Below are 22,659 nucleotides of genomic sequence, written 5' to 3'. Positions count from 1 at the left end.
TGTCCACTCTTTGTATTTATAGTTTATCACTGTAGTATCCAGGATTGTCTGATCCTCTGTTGGAGTCGACTGGTGACATTTCCATCTCGTTATCTGCGTCGATAACGTGTCCAGCAGTACCATAAACATTTGGACTGACTAGGTATCTCCCTGTGCGGTTTTCCTGGTTGGCAGGTCCCCAGCTGCTCTTTGGGGAGAAGGCTTTCCTCTAAATAGACAGACGTTTCATGTGAATCATACGAACATGTTCGAGAGAGCGACAGCTTTAGAATGAATATATTGATATACAGGTTCAACATTTAATGATTCATAACATACCATCAAGGAGAGAGCGAGTATGGTCTTCCGCTACTTTTATGAACATTTCAAGAATATCACGAAGAGGCAGAAATAGAGTTTACTCACTGCACACTTGTGAGGAATCAAATGTTGATTTTCGTAACGAGCGAACACTTAAACCCTTGGGCCAATTCCGGCTACCATGTCGAAACTCTTGACTGAATCAGAGGGACTTGTATCGCTTAGAACCGGCGTGCGAAAGACATAGGTGTATTGAACTGATTGGCTGCTGTTATAATGCGGAGTCAGCAAAGGGAGGTAATAAAATTATCGGGCCGAGCCGTAGACGCATCCAGGGTATAGTGGAGATTTATCGGAACGTATAGATTAGAGATTATTGAGGATGCGCATCACAAACTAAATTCGACCGATCGCCGTCATACAGGTAAAATATTGCTAAACAATGCTGCTGCAACTCAAACAACATACAACCCAAAACTTACAGGCCCTAGTTTGAAGATGTAGATCACTATAACCACGATGATAACGGCGACAGGAGCGGCGGCCATACACCAGCCAATCATCTCGGCCCACGCCGGGAATTTGTAGTCGCCGTAGTTGGCGGGAGTATACTGAGTGGCCGACATGATCATGATGAACTGGAATAAATGCAAGAAACCTGTAACATTCTGTATTCTAGATCATACCCCCAGAGTCAGTCAGTCAGTCAGTCAGTCAGTCAGTCAGTCAAGATAAGAGTCACATCGTTACTATAACAATATACATTTTGATGATAAGTTCAGTCATTTCTAAGGCCACTAATAATCAAGGTTATTCATTCATTCTCGCAAAATTAAAATCCATATACTCATGACAATACACATAAACTTTTATCAAGTAATTGAATTTCTTTTAATAAATTCAATGTTTAAATGGAACGGTACAGTATTGAATACACCCTTCACTGTTTTCCATTGAAGTACTTGTCGATTGTGTTAGAATCGTATCTCTCAGAGGAAGTGAAATATCTTGTATTAATAATTGTCTCAAACACTTAAAAACACCTTTTTTCTTCCTCTCTCTGTACGTTTTTCCCATCCGAAAGTCAAAAGAGTCAGGCACCTAACTGTCAGCGCACAGATTCAGTGCTCTGTCGAGGCAACCACAAAATGAAAGTCAGATAACTGGTAGCCAAGGTTAAGTATTTTGTGCTCGTAGACCGATCTGACGGGTCTATCTTGAGGGCTCGATGGTTGCGTTGGTGAAATGGATGACTTTGCTTTCAGTCAGGTTCCTGACTCTGAGAGTCTTGGTTAGAATCCAGGATTTGATTTAATGAAAAAAATTAAAACACACTAGGATCTGGTCCTTCCTGTGAAAGTGCCAAAAATGTAAAAGACTCAGTTCCCAAACAACAAGAAGCAGAAAAAACATACGAGTAAGCTAAACGGAGTCAGGAAGACCCAGTTGATGATCCAGTAGGCGTTGGGCTTGTGGCCAATCATCATTTTGACGTCCTCCATGAACTGTTTCACACCTGTACAAGATAAGATTACAACTAAACGTTCTGTAATCGTTACCTTGTGATCGTACTTCAAAAATTCTTTAATATTGAATAGTATGCATCCCGAAACAGACTAATTAAAGGTCACATGCAACCAAAAAATCAAACAAAATTGGCACCCGTGGCGAGCCACCTCCTGGGTAACTGGGTAACGCCAAGAGCTCGCCGACACCCCGTAGTGGACCCGGGGGGATATTTGGTCCACCAACCCGTTTGCCGTGGGTTGCGGCCCTGTGTCGGTGGAGGACGGGAGTCTGGGGGGTGAGGGCACTGGGGACCTGTGACTGCGTTCCCTTTGCTCAGCACACCCCTTCGACCCTTACTTCACCTAGACGGGAGGTTGAATGGGCCCGGTTCAACCAATCGGCTGGTCATGCCAAGCCCTGTGCATGGAATCTATATATATTTATCATTGCACAAGTATAATTTGAAATTGATGTAATTTTGGTCTTGGTTATATTTTCATAAACATGTTCGATTTGAATTATGACGTTTAGAACTTTGCCTAGAGTCTTATGCCCAGAAGGCGATGGCTCATGGGCCAATCTGGTGGATCAATTATTCATAATTCTTCTGCTGGAGTATATCATCCGGGTATCCTTGGTGCTGCAGGCTGGAGGCCCCATTGTCCTTGTGATACTCCGTGGTGGGTGGGGAGCTCGGATGATGAACCCTGAATAACTTACCATGGCTTACGAAACCCCCACTAAAAAGAGCAAACGTCCTCTTGAAAATGACCCTGTTGATGACCTCAGACCGTCTAAACACATTGACTACTGGCCACGTTTTATTGTCATTGAGACCAAAGATAATGCACCTTTAACGTTAAACACTTTTGCGGTGTCTAAGGGTATCCAAGGCATTGCCGGTGATGTAAAGAATATTAGAAAATTACGTTCTGGTGCTCTGTTGATCGAGTGCGCCAAAAGGCAACAGTCAACGAACCTTTTGAACACTGATACTTTCGTTGGCACTCCGGTTACTGTCACGGCCCACAAGACACTGAACACGAGTAAGGGAATCGTTCGTGATCGAGATCGCTTGCTGGCAGACATGTCTGAACTAGATATTGCTTCCGAAATGAAAGACCAGGGTGTATTATATGTCAAACGTTTCACAACCCGTAAAAACAACACAACTATTCAAACCAATACCTATCTGTTTTCATTCTCCTCACCTACTGCTCCAACATCACTTAAAGCTTGACAACGGTATAAGGATCCATACCGAAACGTCGCATCATATGCAATAAAGAAGTTGTTATCCATAAAGAATCTTACCCTCTTATCACTTACCAGCTTCTAGTAATGCCAATCAAACAAACTGATCATTACAGTCAGGATCAGGGTGTTCCACAAGGCAGTATTTTGTCTGTCACTCTTTTTAGCATCAAGATCAACAGTTTATCTAAAGTTTCAAACGATTCAATTGATGGATCGTTATTTGTGGATGATTTTAATATTTCTTGTCGTGGTAAAAATATGCATACAATTGAACGGCAATTGCAGTTGTGTTTAAACAAGATTAATAGATGGTGTCTTGAAAACGGCTTTAAATTTTCTAAATCGAAAACTAACTGCATACATTTTTGTCGTAAATACAAACCACATAACGACCCTGAACTGTCTCTAGATGGGACGCCCATTAAAGTTGTGAAGGAAGCCAAATTCTTGGGTCTAATCTTTGATTCACATTTAACGTTTTACCACACATTAAATCACTTAAAACTAAATGCCTGAAAGCTCTTGACTTGTTGAAAGTGGTTTCAAATTCAAAATGGGGAGGGGATCAAGCTACTCTTCTCCATCTGTATCGATCACTCGTTCGTTCTAAACTTGATTATGGCTCCACCGTCTATGGTGGAGCCTGCAAAAGCAATCTTAAACTTCTTGATACTGTCCATCACCAAGGTCTAAGACTTTGTCTTGGGTCCTTCAGAACTTCACCTATTGACAGTCTTTACGTTGAGGCCGATGAAGCATCTCTTGCACAACGCCGTATCAAATTATCTTTACAATATATCACAAAACTATACCCTAACGAATCTAACCCTGCATATAACTGTGTCTTCAATCCTCTCTATGAGGATTTGTATAGCAAAAAGTCTTCTCTTGTTCCACCTCTTGGGCTCATAATAAAGCCGTTTATTGCTGCTGCTGGTATTGAGCTGAACAATATAGCTCTTTTCCGTCTTCTTTCCTCTCCCCCTTGGCAGTTGGTCAGGCCACAGGTTGACCTAACATTAACTACATTTAAAAATCAGAAACCAATGAATTACAGTATAAACAAGAATATAATCAATTGAAACATACATATAACAATTACAAATCCTTATTTACAGATGGGTCCAAGGACGGTGGTGCAGTTACTTGTGCTACGGTCATTGGATCCAGAACAATATCTTCTAGATTACCAGATAATAGTTCTATTTTTACAGCTGAAGCTAACGCCATATTAACAGCTCTTAAATATATCCAAAGACACCCGAAACCTTATAGCGGTTATACTTACTTGGGTTGTCAGTCCAGATTTGAGGAGGTCATTCTGCGACGATCTCGCATTGGCCATACGAGGTATACTCACGAGTATCTATTAAAAGGTGAAGATCCTCCGTTTTGTATCCCTTGTGATGGAAGGATCACAGTCATGCATGTCCTGCTTGACTGTGTTGAATATTCCATCACAAGGGATAAATATTTTAATTCACGAACTTTGAAAGATCTTTTTAATTCTGTTAGCTCTCATTTAATTACTGCATTTTAAAAAGAATTAGATTTGCTAAATGAATTGTAAATAGATAAATATTTTATTCTTGGAAGTTTGAATTTATAACTTAGAGTGGTAGTGGCTGTATCCTCGAGGGGGGTTAAAGCACTGTAAAATTATTGTCCTCCTGAGAGGGTACGTAAGTCCCAAAACATTTGAAGTCAAATTTGACCTTCCATTTTGTTTTAGCCGTAGAATATGTGTCATTTTAATTTGTGGCTAATCTTGCATACAATCACCAGCAGCTGAGGGGATGATGTAAATCCAGCTAGGGGCCATGCAGGTAGCAGAAGTACTGTAAGTCCCCATGGCCCCTAGTATGGTTATCTACCTTCAGTTGTTGGTGATCTATATAGCCTGTTTTTATATTGTTTTGTCTGAATATGAATATTAGTTTTAACTTTACACGCTAGTTTTATTTCTTATTGTGATATTCTAGTTGTTTTACTGTCCGTCGTTGACAGGTTTTTATGACATACATAGATTTCTTTCTTAAGAATGCTCTCGTCACGATATGGCTGCAATACTGCCGATGTGACGTTAAATGTTAACCCACTCACTCACTCAAACATAATTAAAACACACTTATTCATGACATCTAATATACATTGCTGCTTTTGTACTTGGGCTTACTTCCCCCGAAACGAAGCCCTCGGGAGACCGAACCCAGTCATAGCGGGTGGATGTGCACACAAGTGTAACGACGGATTCTGATTGGCTGTTTCATTTGCTGATATGCTGAGGGTTCATTGTGTGTACAGAAAGATGATCTGTTTGATGGGCATTTTAGACGTATAGCCAGTCACAAGAAAGTAAGATTCTTTATGGATAATAACTTTTTTTGTGTACTTGATGCGTCGTTTCAGTATGGATTCATATACTGATGTCAAACGAAATCATATACACTAAAAGAAGTCGTTATCCATGAAGAATGTATAGAGATGTTGGGTTTGGAAAATACATGCTCTCTGAATTTGCGCTCGATCCAATCAAAAATCATGTCAGTAGAGATGGTAAACTACTGTTTGGCTGGAATCTGTCATTCGTCCAAGTACAAATTAAAGTAGGACTTGAAACTGACAAGAGTTTGCACCAGTTTCCGTCAGATCCAGTCATCCGAAAAAAATGAATGTAGTATGTTTGCAACCCACAGACATAAAAACATGTCATGTGTATCACACCTGCCTAACTACATAATGTGGCAGACACGGGACTCGGGTGAACGAGTCATAAATCAACTTATTTTGTTTATGTCGTGTAGTCTGATAGGTGTTAAGTTCAAATTGCACGTGGTCAATGATCGAAGCTGTGTATTGCATATTGTCTTTAGAAGACAGGCAGGCAGCGCAGCACAGCTGTTGAAACCAGTTTCTCGGGGGGAATTTAGTGAAACGTTTGAACTCCGATTTTCGCGGGCTTTTTTTTCATAGCGTTTTTTTTCAACTTTATAGGTTGAATTGGCATTTTTTATGATTTGTTTCGGTAAATGCATACCGAAAGGTACCAGAATCTGCAAAGTTGTGTTTTACGTTGCATATGACCTTTAATAGTCTTGTGGATATTTTTGGTAACTCTAAAAGTTCACACATTGGTCTTAAAAATAAAGACATAAGGGCGGTTTCGTTAGGTTGTATTTTAATTAAGGCTGCGTTTAAAAATAAGAAATGTTTCTCGGGCAAATTTATTTTCTAAAGTAACGAGAGCGGTAGGACTTTTTATTTAATTTATGACAGAAAAAGTGACGCGGGAGAAGCGCATCATTTATATTTATTCTCTCAAAAATACATCCTAGGACGTTTAGCACTCGTTCTTACAGACAAATGGATGCTAAGGAGCAAGTCGGGTTTTTTTATGAAATGGCAATAAAAAACTGTTACGCGCTCAAATAAAAGCGACGCGCCGATGCCCGAGAAACATTTCACTTTTTTATTTTGCCCAATATGGATGAACCCCTGAAAGGGATCTTGTGACGAATCTGAAGCATCTTGAATATGTTTACTCGTTTTGAGGTTTGTCAGTCCGTTCAGTAGTTGCTGGTGATCTACATTTCAATTGTAAATGTAGATTGTAAGCCGCCATTGTATGTAGTGTAGTGTTGTCCGATCTCGGTTATATTATTTCCACTGATATGAACAGATCTACTGTGTTGAGAGGAGTCGTGCTCCATCAGGTGGTCTACTCGTGTAAAGAGCAGTGGGCTAGCCTATGGATAAACCGTCCGCTGGTCACCATGAAGACCCGGGTTTCATTGTCCACATGGGTACAATGTGTGAAGGTCATTTCTGGTGTCCCCACCCGTTATATTGCTGGACCATTCTTAAAAGCGGTGTAAAAACTCACTCAAAGACTAAATGTCGCCACTACTCGGCAATAAGAACATGGAGTTATAAACAAAAGAATCCTGACCACGTTGTTAAGAATCGGCTCTATTCATAGAACGACTAATTGTTCTACATTCTTTTGCTGTTCGGCATAATTTCTGTTAATGTAAGTAAAACTTCTTTCTTGCTGAGAATAGGAATTATTGAAGACATGTAGTGGGTGAAAGTTGACAGTACTGATGTAGTGTGTGGGCGGGGGCCCTCTCCAGGTAACATAACCACATAAGGCGTTATTCGAAGTGCCACTTCTGTAATGCTCTTTTATCAAATAGTTAATGATGCTGTCATATAATGGTCATTGCATTTCGTCCTTGCCCCAAATCCAATTGTCCAAACATTTATTGTGTGGCCTGGACGTCGCATCAGAGCGTTCCCCACAGTGTTTAATTTATTAAAGAGAGTGGCTGGAGATGATAGACAATTCAGACAGTACATACCGTATACATAGATGATACAGATGACCTCTGTCAGAGCTACCAGCATCAGGTTGTAGCTGCCACAGTACCAGTCCATCAGGGTCAACACATAGATACCACCCTTGGAGAAAAAGACCCAATTAATTCAAAAAACGTTTTTTGAAAAGGTATCAAGTGTATTTCAGATGAACCGGAGTGAAGATCCGGGTTATAATTGGTCACTCTTCATTAATGGGAACGTGTTATAACGTCTGTTGCTAGTTTGACCCACCTTAGTGACCTGGGGCAAGCCGAGGATGAAGCCAGTCAGACAGCAAATGGCGGTGACGGCCGTTTGGTGTGGACGCAGGAAACGAGGAAATATGTCTGTGATTCCACTGAACACGGTCGGCACTAGTACAAACTACTCAAAAATAAAATTTATTTGTACATACACAGTGACCATATTTGGTACAACAACCGATATGTCGAACGTACGACTATCTCGAAGTAAAATGGGGTCGATGTATTATGACAATAATATAATAATAATGGTCCATTTATCATGCATTGGGCATTGCTTCATGCACAATGCATACTCTAAGCGCCCAAACAATCTGATTATTATTATATAACAAACACGGAGAACTGTTAAAAAACTTGTTTTTCTACGTGACTCAAGGCGAGTGACTTGTTTCCCACCTGTGTATCAAGCCCGAGAGTCATGAGCATGAGGAAGAACAGGAAGGCCCAGAGCGGTGAGAGCGGAAGTTTCGCAATGCCTTCTGGGTAAGCAATGAAAGCGAGACCAGGACCTGAAACAAGAGGATTGAGAGTTTGATTTTCCTGTCTATCGACCCCTAATTTTACAAAGACGTTATCAACGAGAAAGTCCAGCATTTAACATATTGTTTCCTCATAAACCTGTAAATCATATTGAAGGCACATTGTCCTGAATCTGTGAACATCAGACACCTTGGTCCACCACGTTCTGCACCTCCTGGTTGGTTGTGTAGGCCATGAATCCAAGGATGGAGAAGACGATGAAGCCTGCCAGAATACTCCCCAAACAGTTGACGATGCCGACTATAATAGTATCACTGTAATCAGACAAGCATAGTGGTCCAGTGGCACAACGAAGAGATCAGAAAACTACATTTCAAAAATATTTCAGCACATTAATTTATACTACATAATATAGGATGAGGAGTTGATGCTTTAAGTTCCTTACTCTTTCCATCCAATTAAATGTGGGTGTCAACGGGTGGAAGTGTATCCCGATAACGTCAAAACACGACAGGATACTTACTGTTCAAAGTGGTTCTTGAACTTGTTGTAGCTGGACATAGTCAATAACCCACCGAATCCAGGACCTAGGGTGTAGACGACCTGAGTGGCTGCGTCTCCCCATACCTACAGAATGTACCACACTTTCTCCTTCTCATATACACGTATCATATTCATATTTGTAAGCAGAAACGAAAAGTAACTTTTGTCTTAAAAAATTAAGTGTGTCATATAATCAGTCACCAGTCCTGACAAAGACACCGTGTGGATGGTTGATCAGAAAAAGATCAGTCTGCTATATGTCCTGAATATGTTTCGCACATAAAAGCAAAAACATAAACTATAAAGACAAAAAAAAGAAGACAAGAAAGCAACCCCTAAAAACACATACCAATTTCATTATTTCGTTACCTTAGTTTTATGCCGCACTGAGTAATATTATAGCTACATATGATGGCAGTCTGTAAATTATCGAGTCGGGCCAGGCAATCCAGTCTTCAACGGCATGATCACCGATCTGCGCAATTGGGAACCGATGCCATTCTCTCAACCAAGTCAGCGAGTCTGACCACCCGATGCCGCTAGTCGCCTCTTACGACAAGCATAGTCGAGGAATGAGGGCTAAATCCAATTTGCATTTCCACAGCAGCTAATGTGTATGTCGAATATCACTTGAATTCAGCTTCTCTTGTTGTCAGTTCGTGTAATTCTAACAGATAATCACTTGCTAGTCCGATGATCCTCAACACTGTATATGTACTCCATGTACTGAATGGCATCATGCAAGCACTGTGGTATATGATACCCGTCTCAAATGTATCTTCATACATTTTCTTCTTTGGAATAACTACCTATTATTATGGTTAGCAGCTACCGAACCTAAGGCACCCTTTCCAAAGACTGTCCACCGGCGCTGTCCGGAGACGCCTTCATGCTACAGGTCTGAGAGCAAGATATCCAGTCAAACTACAACTACTGACCTCGGGGCACAAACAGGATCGTCTCAATTGGTGCACAGCAAGGCAGGGGTGGAACATTAGATCATGGCGGCGCATTCATTGGTCCGACGAACGCCTCTTCCTCCTGCACGTTACAGACAGCCGTGCACGTGTCTGGGGCCAAGAGGAGCAGTTTATCACCAGGGAAACATCCAGGAGGAGGTACCCTTTGGAGGAGGTAGTGTCATGGTGTGGGGTTCCTGTTCCTTTGACTGCAAGCTTGATCTGGTCATCATTCCTGGGAATCTTAATGGACAGAGATACCAGAATGAGATTCTGAATGAACATGTGGTGCCTCATTTTGACAACCGCAATCTTGCAATCCGACCTGTCTTCATGGACGACAATGCTAGACCTCATCGAGCCCATGCAGTTCGCCACTTTCTCAGGAACAATGCCATAGACACGATGCCATGGGCAGCTCGAAGCCCTGACCTCAACCCCCTGGAACATCTGTGGGACATTCTGGGCCGCCAAGTCAAGCAGAGGGAATCTCCAGTCAATTCCCTGCAGGAATTTGAGTGGAACAGAATACCATTGAGGAGGATGCGGAGGCTCATGACAGCATGATACGTCGTGTCAGAGTGACCATTGCTGCCAGAGGTGGATACACAAGACATTTCTCTGTGTGAAACTGTCCCATATAAGGTTCAGTTTCTATGCACATTCGATGTCTGGTGTTCATTTAATAACTGTGGGTGGCAGTACGTTTCAGGGGCTTGTTTTAGCTGGTATTGTTGTCATTAAAAGATGTTGCCTCAAACTCATGTATTACCATTTTTTACAGGTGATTTGCCGATGAGAACTGAGAAAGATACCTAAAGATCACAAGTATCCCATTTAACGGTCTTTGAATACCATGTTCTTTTGCACAGTCATCTTTATGTACCACAACTTTCTTAAAATGTGGGTGGTGCGTTACTTTTGATGAGGTGTATATTTCGGTATTCTGACTACATCGATGGAGACACAAATACAAGAGTAGAACCGAGTAAGTTTGTTGCCTTGTAGTCCAGAGCCAGGAACCGGATGATTGGTGGTGCATTTCAGAAAGATCAAATAAGGGACTATACAATTTTTTGTTTAAAATTTTGTATTAAATAAACTTGATAATATTTTGAAAATGGAAGGGGCACCATTAGAGGGCAAAGTACTAATCACGTTTCAGTAAACTGAGCTAGAGTCATGCAGTACATTTTTGTAGGCATGCCGTTTCTAGGTGATGTAAATGGAAGTGTGAAGTTCAGCCTCAGTCAGACTGCATTTTACGAAACCGAAACGGACACTAAACGAACTGTCTTCTTTGACTGTCTTCTTTTGACTTAAAACTGTCCTTGAGGTAGACAGAGCCGCTTTTAGTAATATCACGACCATGACAGCAGAAGTGGGAAATGGGCTTCATGTAAAAAGCGATGCCTTTCTCGTATCCTGGCAACGTCAGGCCCCTCACCAACAGCACCAACATGATGACATAGGGGAAGGTGGCGGTGAAATACACTATCTGAGAAGGAAACATGAGCCTGTAAATATCAACTGACGACGTACAGACACGAGAGTAGAATAGACCTCAACATGTCATTTGGTCGTAAATCATTCGTAGTTTTCCACCCAGTAACCATCCAGTAACTCCTAGTCAAGTTTTGATAAAACCAATGAGCATGTGAGTGACGCTGAGACATAAGGCCAATACAATCATAAACTGTTCCTCCACCGTCAGTGGCACACGCCTATAAGACATAAGTGACAGAAACAAGCTTCTGGTTGTATTTATCCTCCAGAGATTGAAAAACATGTGTTTGTGTTGTAGTACCTTGCCTGATGACTTGATTCCTTTCTTTAGACAGACGAAGATCAGGAGCCAAGAGACAAACAGACACATGGTGTTCTTCAGACTGAGCCCGCCCAAATCCTTCAACCCATCAGATTCATGGAGACGAAGTACATTGCGTCTAAAATATAATCAGAGTCTTTATAAACAAATAGTAATATTATAGCATCAATGTAATTGTGTCAGTGTTTAGCTGCGTTGAAATACTAGAACCAACTGAAAGCGTTATTTTCGATTCTTGGGTAAGAGATAAACTTAGTTCAGATATCGGAGGACAAACAACTCAGATTATTCCACCAGAAGCATAAACTATTCTTACTCCCAGTACTCTTCACTGGCTGTGGTGTATTTGATGTGGCATATCTTGGTAACGTCGTCTTGGATCATGGTGGAGTTGAGGTCGTCGGTGCTGTTGAAAGTGGCGTTGTAGACGTCGGATATGTTACTGAGGAGGCCATCTACACATGGTTGTTTGTATAGTATGTCTGTAAAACGGGGAAGAGTGATGATAAATGTGGAGAAGAAATAAAAACGACTGCCTTGAGAACGAAGTATTGTGGCAACTATTCACGGAACTATACGCCTGTGCTCTCAGACATCTGTGACAAGAAGTGTTTAATGATGCCTTGAACAGCGAGGTACATTTGTTTTCAAAGAGTGGTTCTCGCAAAGCATATATTGTAGAGCTATTTTCTGTATAGCAGAGCAGGTTTGAGGGTCGAGTTATGCCTCATCTCGTATATGGACATATTACAGTTCTTTGGAGAGCCTATTGTATGTAGATTGTGATTTGTCCTGATGCCGTGGCCAAAAGCGGTCAAATATCTTCGAAATAAATGTCACAGGACACCGTATTTTGTTTTCACCCAAATCAGAAATATGGGAACTGATCATTAATAATATGTAATGCTCTCCTAGGAGCACGTTTGTATTATCTGACAACATGGACTGTTAATAGTGTTGTTGGGATATGTGGATTTTCTGCTCATTTACCTACAGCATAATACTGCTGTCATTCTCTTCCCACAGACGTTAGTCCTGTGATATCTTCATACGCAGAAAGATATGACAGGAGTAACGTCTTTGGGAAGAGGATGTACAGTTGTCTGAACCTTTCATAACAGTCATTGAATGATTTAATGTTAACATAATTGACGGAAATTAAATCTATTGATTTCAGATTCTGAATATCTTCTTTACTTTACTTCAGCAACTGACTTAAGTTTCCGCCATCCATGTTATTGCGTTCGTTTCCAGAGGAAAAATATTTTTTCTAGCCTAGAATAGCTGCAAAACTGCTGTTGCAGCTTAATAGGACATTTACTGACAGGAAATCCAACAAATCTTGATATGTTACTACTAGTTCTATTAGATCTATTACATACTGCTGCTGTCTCTTATTTCTCTACTAGTGTTACTTGGTGGAGTCGTAAATCTGAACTGTATCCCCACATTATATTTTTAAGTGCGAGGGTATGAGCTGCTTTCACAATTTTGTACTATCACGGGATGATAAGTTGGACCGGCGTAGAGAACGCGTTTACGAGAAGGCGGTGCACGGCTATGAGCAAAGCCATTTTGTTTGTGAAAGGGAGAACAGATGTAGGCTAGTGCACGAGCGTAGCTTCACACGTCTTGCTGACAAGACTTTCACTTAACCGGTGTAGCAAATCGATAACATTCGAACAACCTGGGGCCCCTTCGTTCACAAGGACAAGCGCCAGAGAGCGCATTCATGCATAATAATACAGGTCAATTGTCAGGTCGAGGTTCAACTTATCCTTGTTTGCCAGTAGTTTTAAGGTATTCGTACACTTACTCAACAGAGTCATTGTTTTGTTATCTTCGGTCATAGACGACAAATCTGGATACGGGTCTGTCCTGCAAGAGTTTGTGTTCCAGGAATTGCCGCATGACCCCCAAGGAACTGTGTGGTCGAGGTTGACGAAGCTGACACACATGTAATAGACGGCGTACATGATGACGACGTTGAAATATATGGAAACCATGGCGCTGGTGATCACCATAGCAACCCCAACACCTGAAACCAGTATTAGATAAAACGCAGCTGTTGACAATAAATCTGTATATGTTCATCTATATTGTATCGGGAAGACGGGGTGGTCGACGTTCGTCCAGCCGAAGACCCCGTTTCGATTGCCCACATGGGTACAGCGTGTGAAACCCAATGTATTGCTGAATGTTGTTAAATGCGACGTAAAGCTGCATTCATTCACGTTTGCAGTGTATACTGTATCAATGGACGAGCGAACACTTTAACCTTTAAGCTATCCCACCGCCCCTGAATAAATAGAGCAGTGGAAGAGCAAAGGGAAGTTTGATAATATTTTTGAATTACACGTGCTTTTCAATGCTGAAACAGATTTACTGAACACAGGTAGGTCACTCAAAATATAATACCATTTTCATGGTGCAAGATAAGCATAGTGCTGCAGATGTCTATAGAGTCTTCTATATATGAAGTACTGATGTTCCATAAATGTTTATGAACAAACCATGGAATGCAGGAGAGAGCTTCCACACAGTGATCGGTCCCTCAGAGGCAAACTGGCCAAGAGCCAACTCCATGAAGAGCATCGGCATCCCCACCACCACCAGCATTATCGTGTAAGGGATGAGGAACGTGGCTGCAAACAAACTGGACAAAGTACTAGCACGCACTGGTATCATTGCATGTGCCACGCTTCTGAAATGTAGTTTAAGTTTTAAAACAATTATTATTATTATTTTATTTATAATGTATAATTATGACGCAGGTTAAACACCTTTTCGTCTTTGTTAGTCATAAGTTCTTGAGAGGTCTGATTCAAACCACCCAGGTTACTGATAAACTACAATCTGGGTGAAAATGATACCGATGAATCAAACTCCAAGTCTGTTCATGATCAAACATTCATTTTAACGCAGAATGTAGTGAAAACATTAGACAAACTTTGGAAAAAAGAGATGACAACTGTCTCCAAAATAAACCGCTGTTTTTATTGACGAGTGCGACGTTAAAAATATACACAAACAACGCTATTGACAACTCGTCCCCTGTGGTGATATGTCCTGATAATCCTTCACATACATAAATTTATCTAGTGTATCTACGGTAGTAGTATACGGCTTTATGCGCTTTGGCATTGTAAAGTTTTAAATAAACCTGCTCGCTCTCGAGGCGTGGTAGACCTGTATTACGAGTATGTTGTACTTGGTAAACAATTTATGTCGTCGGCATCCGTATTTCTTACTTCAGAATCTTCTTTCGTCTGTACCGTGGCTGCCTCTCAACAATCAAATAATAATTCACGAGCTTTTGTCTGTGACGTCAGCACAATTTGAATTCACTTCTTATTGTCAGGCACCCGTGGCGAGCCACCTCCTCGTGGTGGGTGCTGGGTAACGCCAAGAGCTCGCCAACACCCTCGTAGTGGACCCGGGGGGATATTTGGCCCACCAACCCGTTTGCCGTGGGTTGCGGCCCTGTGTCGGCGGAGGAGGGGATCCTGGTGGTTGAGGGCAATAGGGGCCTGCAATCGTGCTCCTGTTGCTCAATACACCACTTTGGCCCTGACTTCGCCTAGACGGGTGGTCGAATGGGCCCGGTTCGACCAATCGGCTGGTCATGCCAAGCCCTGTGCATGGAGTATTGTTATATTTTTCAATGCACACATATCATTTAGAATTGTTATAACTTTGGACTTGGCTATATTATCTAAAATATTTTTTATTTTGACATTTGTTGTCAAAATTCTGTGGCCAGAAGGCGGTGGCTCATGGGCCAATCTGGTGAAACTATTAATCTTTTATTTTTTCTGCTGGAGTATATCATCCGGGTATCCTTGGTGCTGCAAGCTGGAGATCCGCTTGTTTTTAGCATTGTCCTTGTAATACTCCGTGGTGGGTGGGGAGCTCGGATGATGAAATCTCAACCCTAAATATGGCTTATGAAATCCCCACAAAAAAAACCAAACGTCCTCTTGAACATGATGTTGATGATAATGACCTTCGACCGTCCAGATCAATTGAGTTTTGGCCACGCTTTCTTGTTATTGAATCTGCTGATAAAACGCCTCTAAAATTGAACCCGTTCGCAGTTGCCAAAGGTATTCAAGGTATTGGCTGGGGAAGTTAAGAACATTAAACGGTTTCGTTCAGGTGCACTGCAGGTTGGGTGTGGGAAACGGCAGCATTCAGTCAATTTGATGAGCATAGAATCGTTTGTTGGAATTCCGGTTACTGTATCTGCTCATAAGACGTTAAACACGAGCAAAGGGATCATCAGAGACCGTGATCGGATGTTTTCTGACATGACAGAAATTGACATCATGACTGAAATGAAAGATCAAGGTGTGCTTGACGTCAAACGCTTTTCAGTCCGTAAAAACAATGAAAGTGTTCCAACCAATGCTTACCTGTTCTCCTTTTCATCTCCGACAGCTCCAAAATCATTGAAGGCTGGTTACTGCAACATCAAGGTTGACGTGTACATTCCGAACCCGCTCAGATGTTTTAAATGTCAAAAGTACGGCCATGGTGTAAATACTTGTACATTGTCCGAAGATTGTACCAGTGATTTTAAGAAATGCACCAACTGCTCAGGCGACCATTCCTCATTTTCTAAACAATGTCCTGTTTGGAAAGAACAAATGGAAATAAATAAAATCAAATTCACTCAAAATATCTCTTTTTCTGAGGCCAAAAGTATAGTAAAAAGATCTGATCTTCCAGAAAGTTATGCTGCAGTAGCAAAAACAACATTGGAGTCACGCTTTAAAATAACAAAATCATCCACAGGCTGCCAAACTACCTTGACTTGGGTAAATTGCGATTCTCCACAGCTTTTGTACCCTGCTATGTCATCTCAGACTAAGGAACCACTCCCTAGTACCTCAAAGTCGTCTTCTGACCACAAATCATCATCATCTCTGTCACATTCAAGGTCTCAATCAACATCTGATAGTCAACAAACGGTGAAAAGTAAACCGAAGCCAAAGCCTGATGCTTTAAAACAACACAGTAGCAGAGCTCCTAAGGGGTCACAAAATAAAATTCAGCTGTACAATAAATATGGGTCTCTTGAAGATATGGACGTTTCTGAAAACGTCCATTCTAGGGCACATAGCTTGTCGCCCTCCAAAAGAGTGCGGGGTAGATCCCCAATAAATCCCCCCAAAAGAGAGTTTATTCCAATAATATTGTACAGTGGAACTGCAGAGGATTGAGGACAAATTTCCATGACTTACAGCTATTAGTCCAAGATTTCACACCTTCAGCGATATGTCTCCAGGAGACATATTTAAAACAAACAGATACATTTGACCTTCGTCATTTTAATGCATATCATTGTTTTTCACCTCCGGATGATAGGGCCACTGGCGGATCATCCATTCTAGTCAAACAAAACGTTATTCAAACCCCTGTTTCACTTAATACTAACATGCAGGCTGTTGCAGTGAGAATTACTTTACATGTAGCGTTTACGCTATGCTCTCTTTATATTTCACCATCTTCGGCTTTTGCCAAAACCGATCTTCAAGCTCTATATGATCAGCTCCCGAAGCCGTGTATTATAATGGGAGATTTAAATGGGCACAACCCACTCTGGGTTAGTGTAAATACAAACACTAGAGGTAAATTGTTGGAGGACTTTTGTTCTGACAATGACTTATGTATTTATAATGATGGTTCCAACACATATTTACACCCTGGGACAGGGACTTATTCTGCTCTTGACTTGTCATTGACAAATTCAGAACTACTAAATGAATTCGAATGGTCAGTCCACGATGACCTCAGTGGAAGTGACCATTTTCCTACTATATTAAAAGCTGTAACTCCATCTGATGTTCCTCCATCATCAAGACGGAATTTTAAAAAGGCTAACTGGGCTATATATGAAACACTCTGTGCTGAAAAACTAAAACCAGAACGTTTTATTGACGTTCCTGATGCTATTAAATCTTTTTCTGATGAACTGAATTCCATAGCTAATGAATGTATACCAAAGTCCTCTGTAGTTCCAAACATACGGAAACCATGGTTCAACGATGAGTGCAAACAAGCTAGGAAGGCAAGGAAAAAGGCAGAACATTATTTCCGTCGCCATCCGATGGTGCATAATTTAAACAAATTTACAATTTTAAATGCTAAAGCGAGGCGTACTTTTAAACAGAACAAACGCCAATCTTGGCCAAATTATGTGTCCAAAATAAATTCTCGGACACCTATGTCCAAGGTATGGAACATGGTTCAGAAAATCAAAGGTAAAGGTACTAAATCTACTGTCCATCATCTTAAACATGGAGATCAATTGCTTACTGATAAATCAGATATTGCTAATAAACTGGGTGAAACCCTTGCTAAAGACTCTTCCTCTTCAAATTATGTACCAAAATTCCAGCAATATCAAAAACAACAAGAAAAGAAAACTATTAATTTCAATTCTGATAATGGAGAAGATTATAATGAAACGTTTTCTATTCGTGAACTCCATACTGCTCTTGATCAAGCTCATGATACTGCTACTGGAGCTGATAACATACATTATCAACTCCTGAAGCACTTACCGGAATCCTGCCTAGAAACTCTTCTCAATATTTTTGATGATATTTGGACATCGGGTAACTTTCCTTCTTCATGGCGTGACGCCATAGTAGTACCAATAGCTAAACCTGGACGTGATCATACGGATCCGTCCTATTATCGACCTATTTCACTAACTACCTGTGTTTGCAAGACCATGGAACGCATGATAAATAATCGAGTTGTTTGGTACTTGGAAACAAATAATCGTATCACAGATATACAATGTGGTTTCCGTAAAAACAGAAGTACTGTCGATCACTTAGTGCGACTGGAATCATTTGTGAAAAACGCACTAATTAAGAAACAACATGCTGTGTCTATCTTTTTTTGATCTTGAAAAAGCATATGAAACAACCTGGAATCATGGTATTTTGAGGGATTTACATGACTTTGGTTTGCGAGTCGTTTGCCTCAATTCATAGCCAACTTTTTAAATGACAGACAATTCCAGGTCCGTGTGGGTTCTACCCTGTCTGATCATTACAGTCAGGATCAGGGTGTTCCACAAGGCAGTATTTTATCTGTCACTCTTTTTAGCATCAAGATCAACAGTTTATCAAAAGTTTTAAACGATTCAATTGATGTGGTTGATTTTAATCAGGGTGTTCCACAAGGCAGTATTTTATCTGTCACTCTTTTTAGCATCAAGATCAACAGTTTATCAAAAGTTTTAAACGATTCAATTGATGTGGTTGATTTTAATATTTCTTGTCGTGGTAAAAATATGCATACCATTGAACGGCAATTGCAGTTGTGTTTAAACAAAATAGATAAATGGTGTCTTGAAAACGGCTTTAAATTTTCAAAATCGAAAACTAACTGCATACATTTTTGTCGTAAATACAAACCCCATAAAGACCCTGAACTGTCTCTAGATGGGACGCCCATTAAAGTTGTGAAGCAAGCCAAATTCTTGGGTCTAATCTTTGATTCACATTTAACTTTTTTACCACATATTAAATCTCTTAAAACTAAATGCCTGAAAGCACTTGACTTCAATTTCAAAATGGGGAGGGCATCAAGCTACTCTACTCCATCTGTATCGATCACTCGTTCGTTCTAAACTTGATTATGGCTCCATCGTCTATGGTGGAGCCTGCAAAAGCAATCTTAAACTTCTTGATCCTGTCCATCACCAAGGTCTAAGACTTTGTCTTTGGTCCTTCAGAACTTCTCCTATTGACAGACTTTATGTTGAGGCCGATGAACCATCTCTTGCACAACGCCGTATTAAATTATCTTTACAATATATCACAAAACTATACTCTAACGAATCTAACCCTGCATATAACTGTGTCTTCAATCCTCTTTATGAGGATTTGTTTAGCAAGAAGTCTTCTCTTGTTCCACCTCTTGGGCTCAGAATAAAGCCTTTTATTGCTGCTGCTGGTATTGAGCTGGACAATATAGCTCCTTTCCGTCTTCTTTCCTCTCCCCCTTGGCAGTTGGTTAGGCCACATGTTGACCTAACATTAACTACATTTAAAAAATCAGAAACGAATGAATAACAGTATAAAGAAGAATATAATCAATTGAAACATACATATAACAATTATAAATCCTTATTTACAGATGGGTCCAAGGACGATGGTGCAGTTGCTTGTGCTACTGTCATTGGATCCAGAACAATATCTTCTAGATTACCAGATAATAGTTCTATTTTTACAGCAGAAGCTAACGCCATATTAACAGCTCTCAAATATATTCAAAGACACCCGAAACGTAAACAGTATATAATATATTCGGACACTCTTTCTTCCCTTCAGGCTATTAAAAATATTTCTTGTAAACATCCACTTTTAATTGAAATTATTGAACTGTATAATACTCTTGCTACAGGCCAATATGACATCGTCTTTTGTTGGTTACCCAGTCACGTAGGTATTTCTGGGAATGTGATGGCCGATCTTCCTGCCAAGGCAGCACTCAAGAAATCTGTGACAACACTTCTTCTTCCATATTCAGATTACAAAGTTAGCATTAGAACGTATATCCGTGATCTGATGCAGAAGAAGTGGGAGACTCAAGTAGGTATTGATAAATTACATGAAATAAAACCGTATATTGGCTACGCCTACTTGGGTTGTCAGTCCAGATTTAAGGAGGTCATCATGCGACGATGCCGTATTGACCACACAAGATATACACATAAATATTTGCTTAAAGGTGAGGATCCTCCGTTTTGTAATCCTTGTGATGGAAGAATCACAGTCAAGCATATCCTGCTTGACTGTGTTGAGTATTCAATTACAAGGGATCAGTATTTTAATTCACGAACTCTGAAGGATCTTTTTAATAACACAAGCTCTCATTTAATCATTGCATTCTTAAAAGAATTATATTTATTGACCGAATTGTAAATAGATAAATATTTTATTATTGGAAGTTTAAATTCATAACTGTGCTTGTTAGTGGCTGTATCCTCAAAGGGGGTTGAAGTACTGTAAAACTATTGTCCTCCTGAGAGGGTACGTAAGTCCACAAACATTCAAAGTAAATTCTAAATTTCCACCTTTTTAATCGTAGTATAAGTGTTTTTTATTGTATGGCTAGATTTCCGAAATTGCTGACGGCTGAGGGGATGATGTAAATCCAGCTAGGGTCCATGCAGGTAGCAAAGGTACTGTAAGTCCCCATGGTCCCTAGTATGGTGATCTACCTTCAGTTGTTAGCAATCTATAGCCCATTTTTATCTTGTATTGTCCTCTGTAGATAAATTGTTTTAGGTATAGTTGCTAGTTTTATATTCTCATCTGTGATATTCTAGTTGATTTACTGTCCTTCGTTGACAGGTTTTATACTAGACATATATTTCATTTCAGTATTAAATGTTCTCGTCACGATATGGCTGAGATATTGCCGATGTGACGTAAAATATTAACTCACTCACTCACTCACTCTTATTGTCATCTGTCAGCCTCAGACGACGGCATACAGACAGATATCAACATTTAATAGTGTTGCTATAATTACAGGTAAGGTACTCTCCTTGTACATGTATGTTCATTCTATAAATACCTTTAGTCGCTAGTGTAATAATTATACCTAATTGTATTACTTAACTATAAATCAGGCAATGTAATCACAAAGCTAGTAAATCCGCGTATTGATTGCGCATAATGTAAATACTAGTATCCTGCTTATCGCGATTACTAACTTGAATATTGCACTATTTTAGCACGTACGAGAATGTGTGAAAGGTCCATATTTCATATCATGAGAGATCACTGTATTTCACGGATCACTGACCTCGCGCCATATCTGTGACTGTTTCTCTCATGCTAAAGTGCTACTACCATGCGTAGCACATGTGGTTATAAATATATTGTCTATTTTACGTATGAACCATTATGTTAACAATTGTCTGTCAGCACAATTTGAATTCACTCCTTTTTGTCATCTGTCAGCCTCAGACGAGGCATACAGACAGATATCAATATTTAATAACAACATCATTTAATAATGTTGATATAATTACAGACAATAAACAGCTTTTTTAAGACAACTCCGTCTCATCAAATTTCGGACAAGAAGAGACTCGAACCTGCGACATTTATGTTCGTTTGAACACCACCGTTGTGAAGGCATCTTGAAACGCGAGTCGTTGCTGAGTGAGTGAGTGAGGGTGGGAGGGTGGAAGAGGAAGGGAGGGGGTGTATTGCGGCGCATCACGAATACTGCAGCTATTCGCGGCGAGGAGTAAGGAGTAAGGTATAGAGTGATATCCCGGAACATGCATTTGATGCACAAACCAAGTTTGTCTGCAAATTCTTTTACAGGCTAAGGAACAGCTCGTCAATACATACCTCCTCCATTCCTGTAACAGAGGTAGGGGAACCTCCAGACGGTGCCAAGACTGACAGAGTACCCCACACAGGACAGCAGGAATTGGAATTTGTTTCCCCAGGATTCTCTCTCTTCAACCATCTCATTCTGGTGAATAAATAATTCGGGAATAACTGTAGGAAGAGGTACACATTGTGAAACCAGGTACACTGAAGGGGAATCATGGATTATGTTGAATAAACAGTAGGGTTGAGTAGACGATAGACGGGATTCATATGTCTATCATTGACAACAGTTTGTGTTTCTGTTTCAGCTATATGTATATTACCATAACGTGAATATAACTTAGTGTTGCATGATAAACTAGTTCACCATATCTTATATCTGGGATTACACCTTCCCGGTTAAGTACAGATTCTAGTGATTTTGTTAGTGAATCCCATCCAGAAGTCGAACCCTCATTCTCAGTCAGGCGCAATTGTGTGTTCCACCCTCTATATGAAAACCGCTTCCCTGAAGTGCCAAGCCTGGTTCCACTACTTCAAATCAGAGTTCAACCCCACATATCTGCAGCTAAAAGTGATCTGGATATCAAAGCACCTTAACGGCTTCTGTTTTCTCCACCCTGGCAGTTGGCGAAGTAACAGATCGATCTTATCCTCACCAGACTCAAAAGTCAGAAACAAACCCTTTGGTGTTCCAACAGGAATATAATCAGCCACGTTCCAAGTGCAACACCCACTGATCCATTTTCACAGACGGATCCAAGTATGATGGCCAAGTT

The 22,659-nt window shown here is 40.5% G+C and overlaps 1 protein-coding gene across 1 annotated transcript; it reads right to left on the bottom strand.

Annotated features, from left to right (window-relative positions):
• Positions 1-16: 16 nt before the first annotated feature.
• LOC137271900 (sodium- and chloride-dependent glycine transporter 2-like) lies at positions 17-22,016 on the bottom strand. Its single transcript, XM_067804286.1, has 15 exons — positions 21,896-22,016; positions 14,015-14,146; positions 13,318-13,539; positions 11,818-11,983; positions 11,481-11,619; positions 11,039-11,171; positions 9,356-9,381; positions 8,695-8,798; positions 8,361-8,485; positions 8,088-8,200; positions 7,678-7,809; positions 7,428-7,527; positions 1,716-1,816; positions 783-938; positions 17-208 (listed from the first exon to the last, which is right to left on the bottom strand). The coding sequence occupies exons 1-15, from the start codon at positions 22,014-22,016 to the stop codon at positions 17-19; spliced, it is 1,962 nt and encodes a 653-aa protein (XP_067660387.1).
• Positions 22,017-22,659: the final 643 nt, after the last annotated feature.

The sequence above is a fragment of the Haliotis asinina genome, chromosome 2 (assembly GCF_037392515.1).
Source record: "Haliotis asinina isolate JCU_RB_2024 chromosome 2, JCU_Hal_asi_v2, whole genome shotgun sequence".
NCBI classification, from domain to species: Eukaryota; Metazoa; Mollusca; class Gastropoda; order Lepetellida; family Haliotidae; genus Haliotis; species Haliotis asinina.
This window is presented reverse-complemented; position numbering and strand designations above follow the sequence as displayed.

Excerpts from the sequence above, each read along its gene's own strand:
- LOC137271900 (XM_067804286.1), bottom strand. The coding sequence starts at position 22,016 with ATGGTTGAAGAGAGAGAATCCTGGGGAAACAAATTCCAATTCCTGCTG. Across the intron at positions 7,810-8,087 it reads CTCTCGGGCTTGATACACAG|TTTGTACTAGTGCCGACCGT; the intron begins GTGGGAAACAAG and ends ATTTTTGAGTAG. Across the intron at positions 7,528-7,677 it reads GCTTGCCCCAGGTCACTAAG|GGTGGTATCTATGTGTTGAC; the intron begins GTGGGTCAAACT and ends TTTTTCTCCAAG.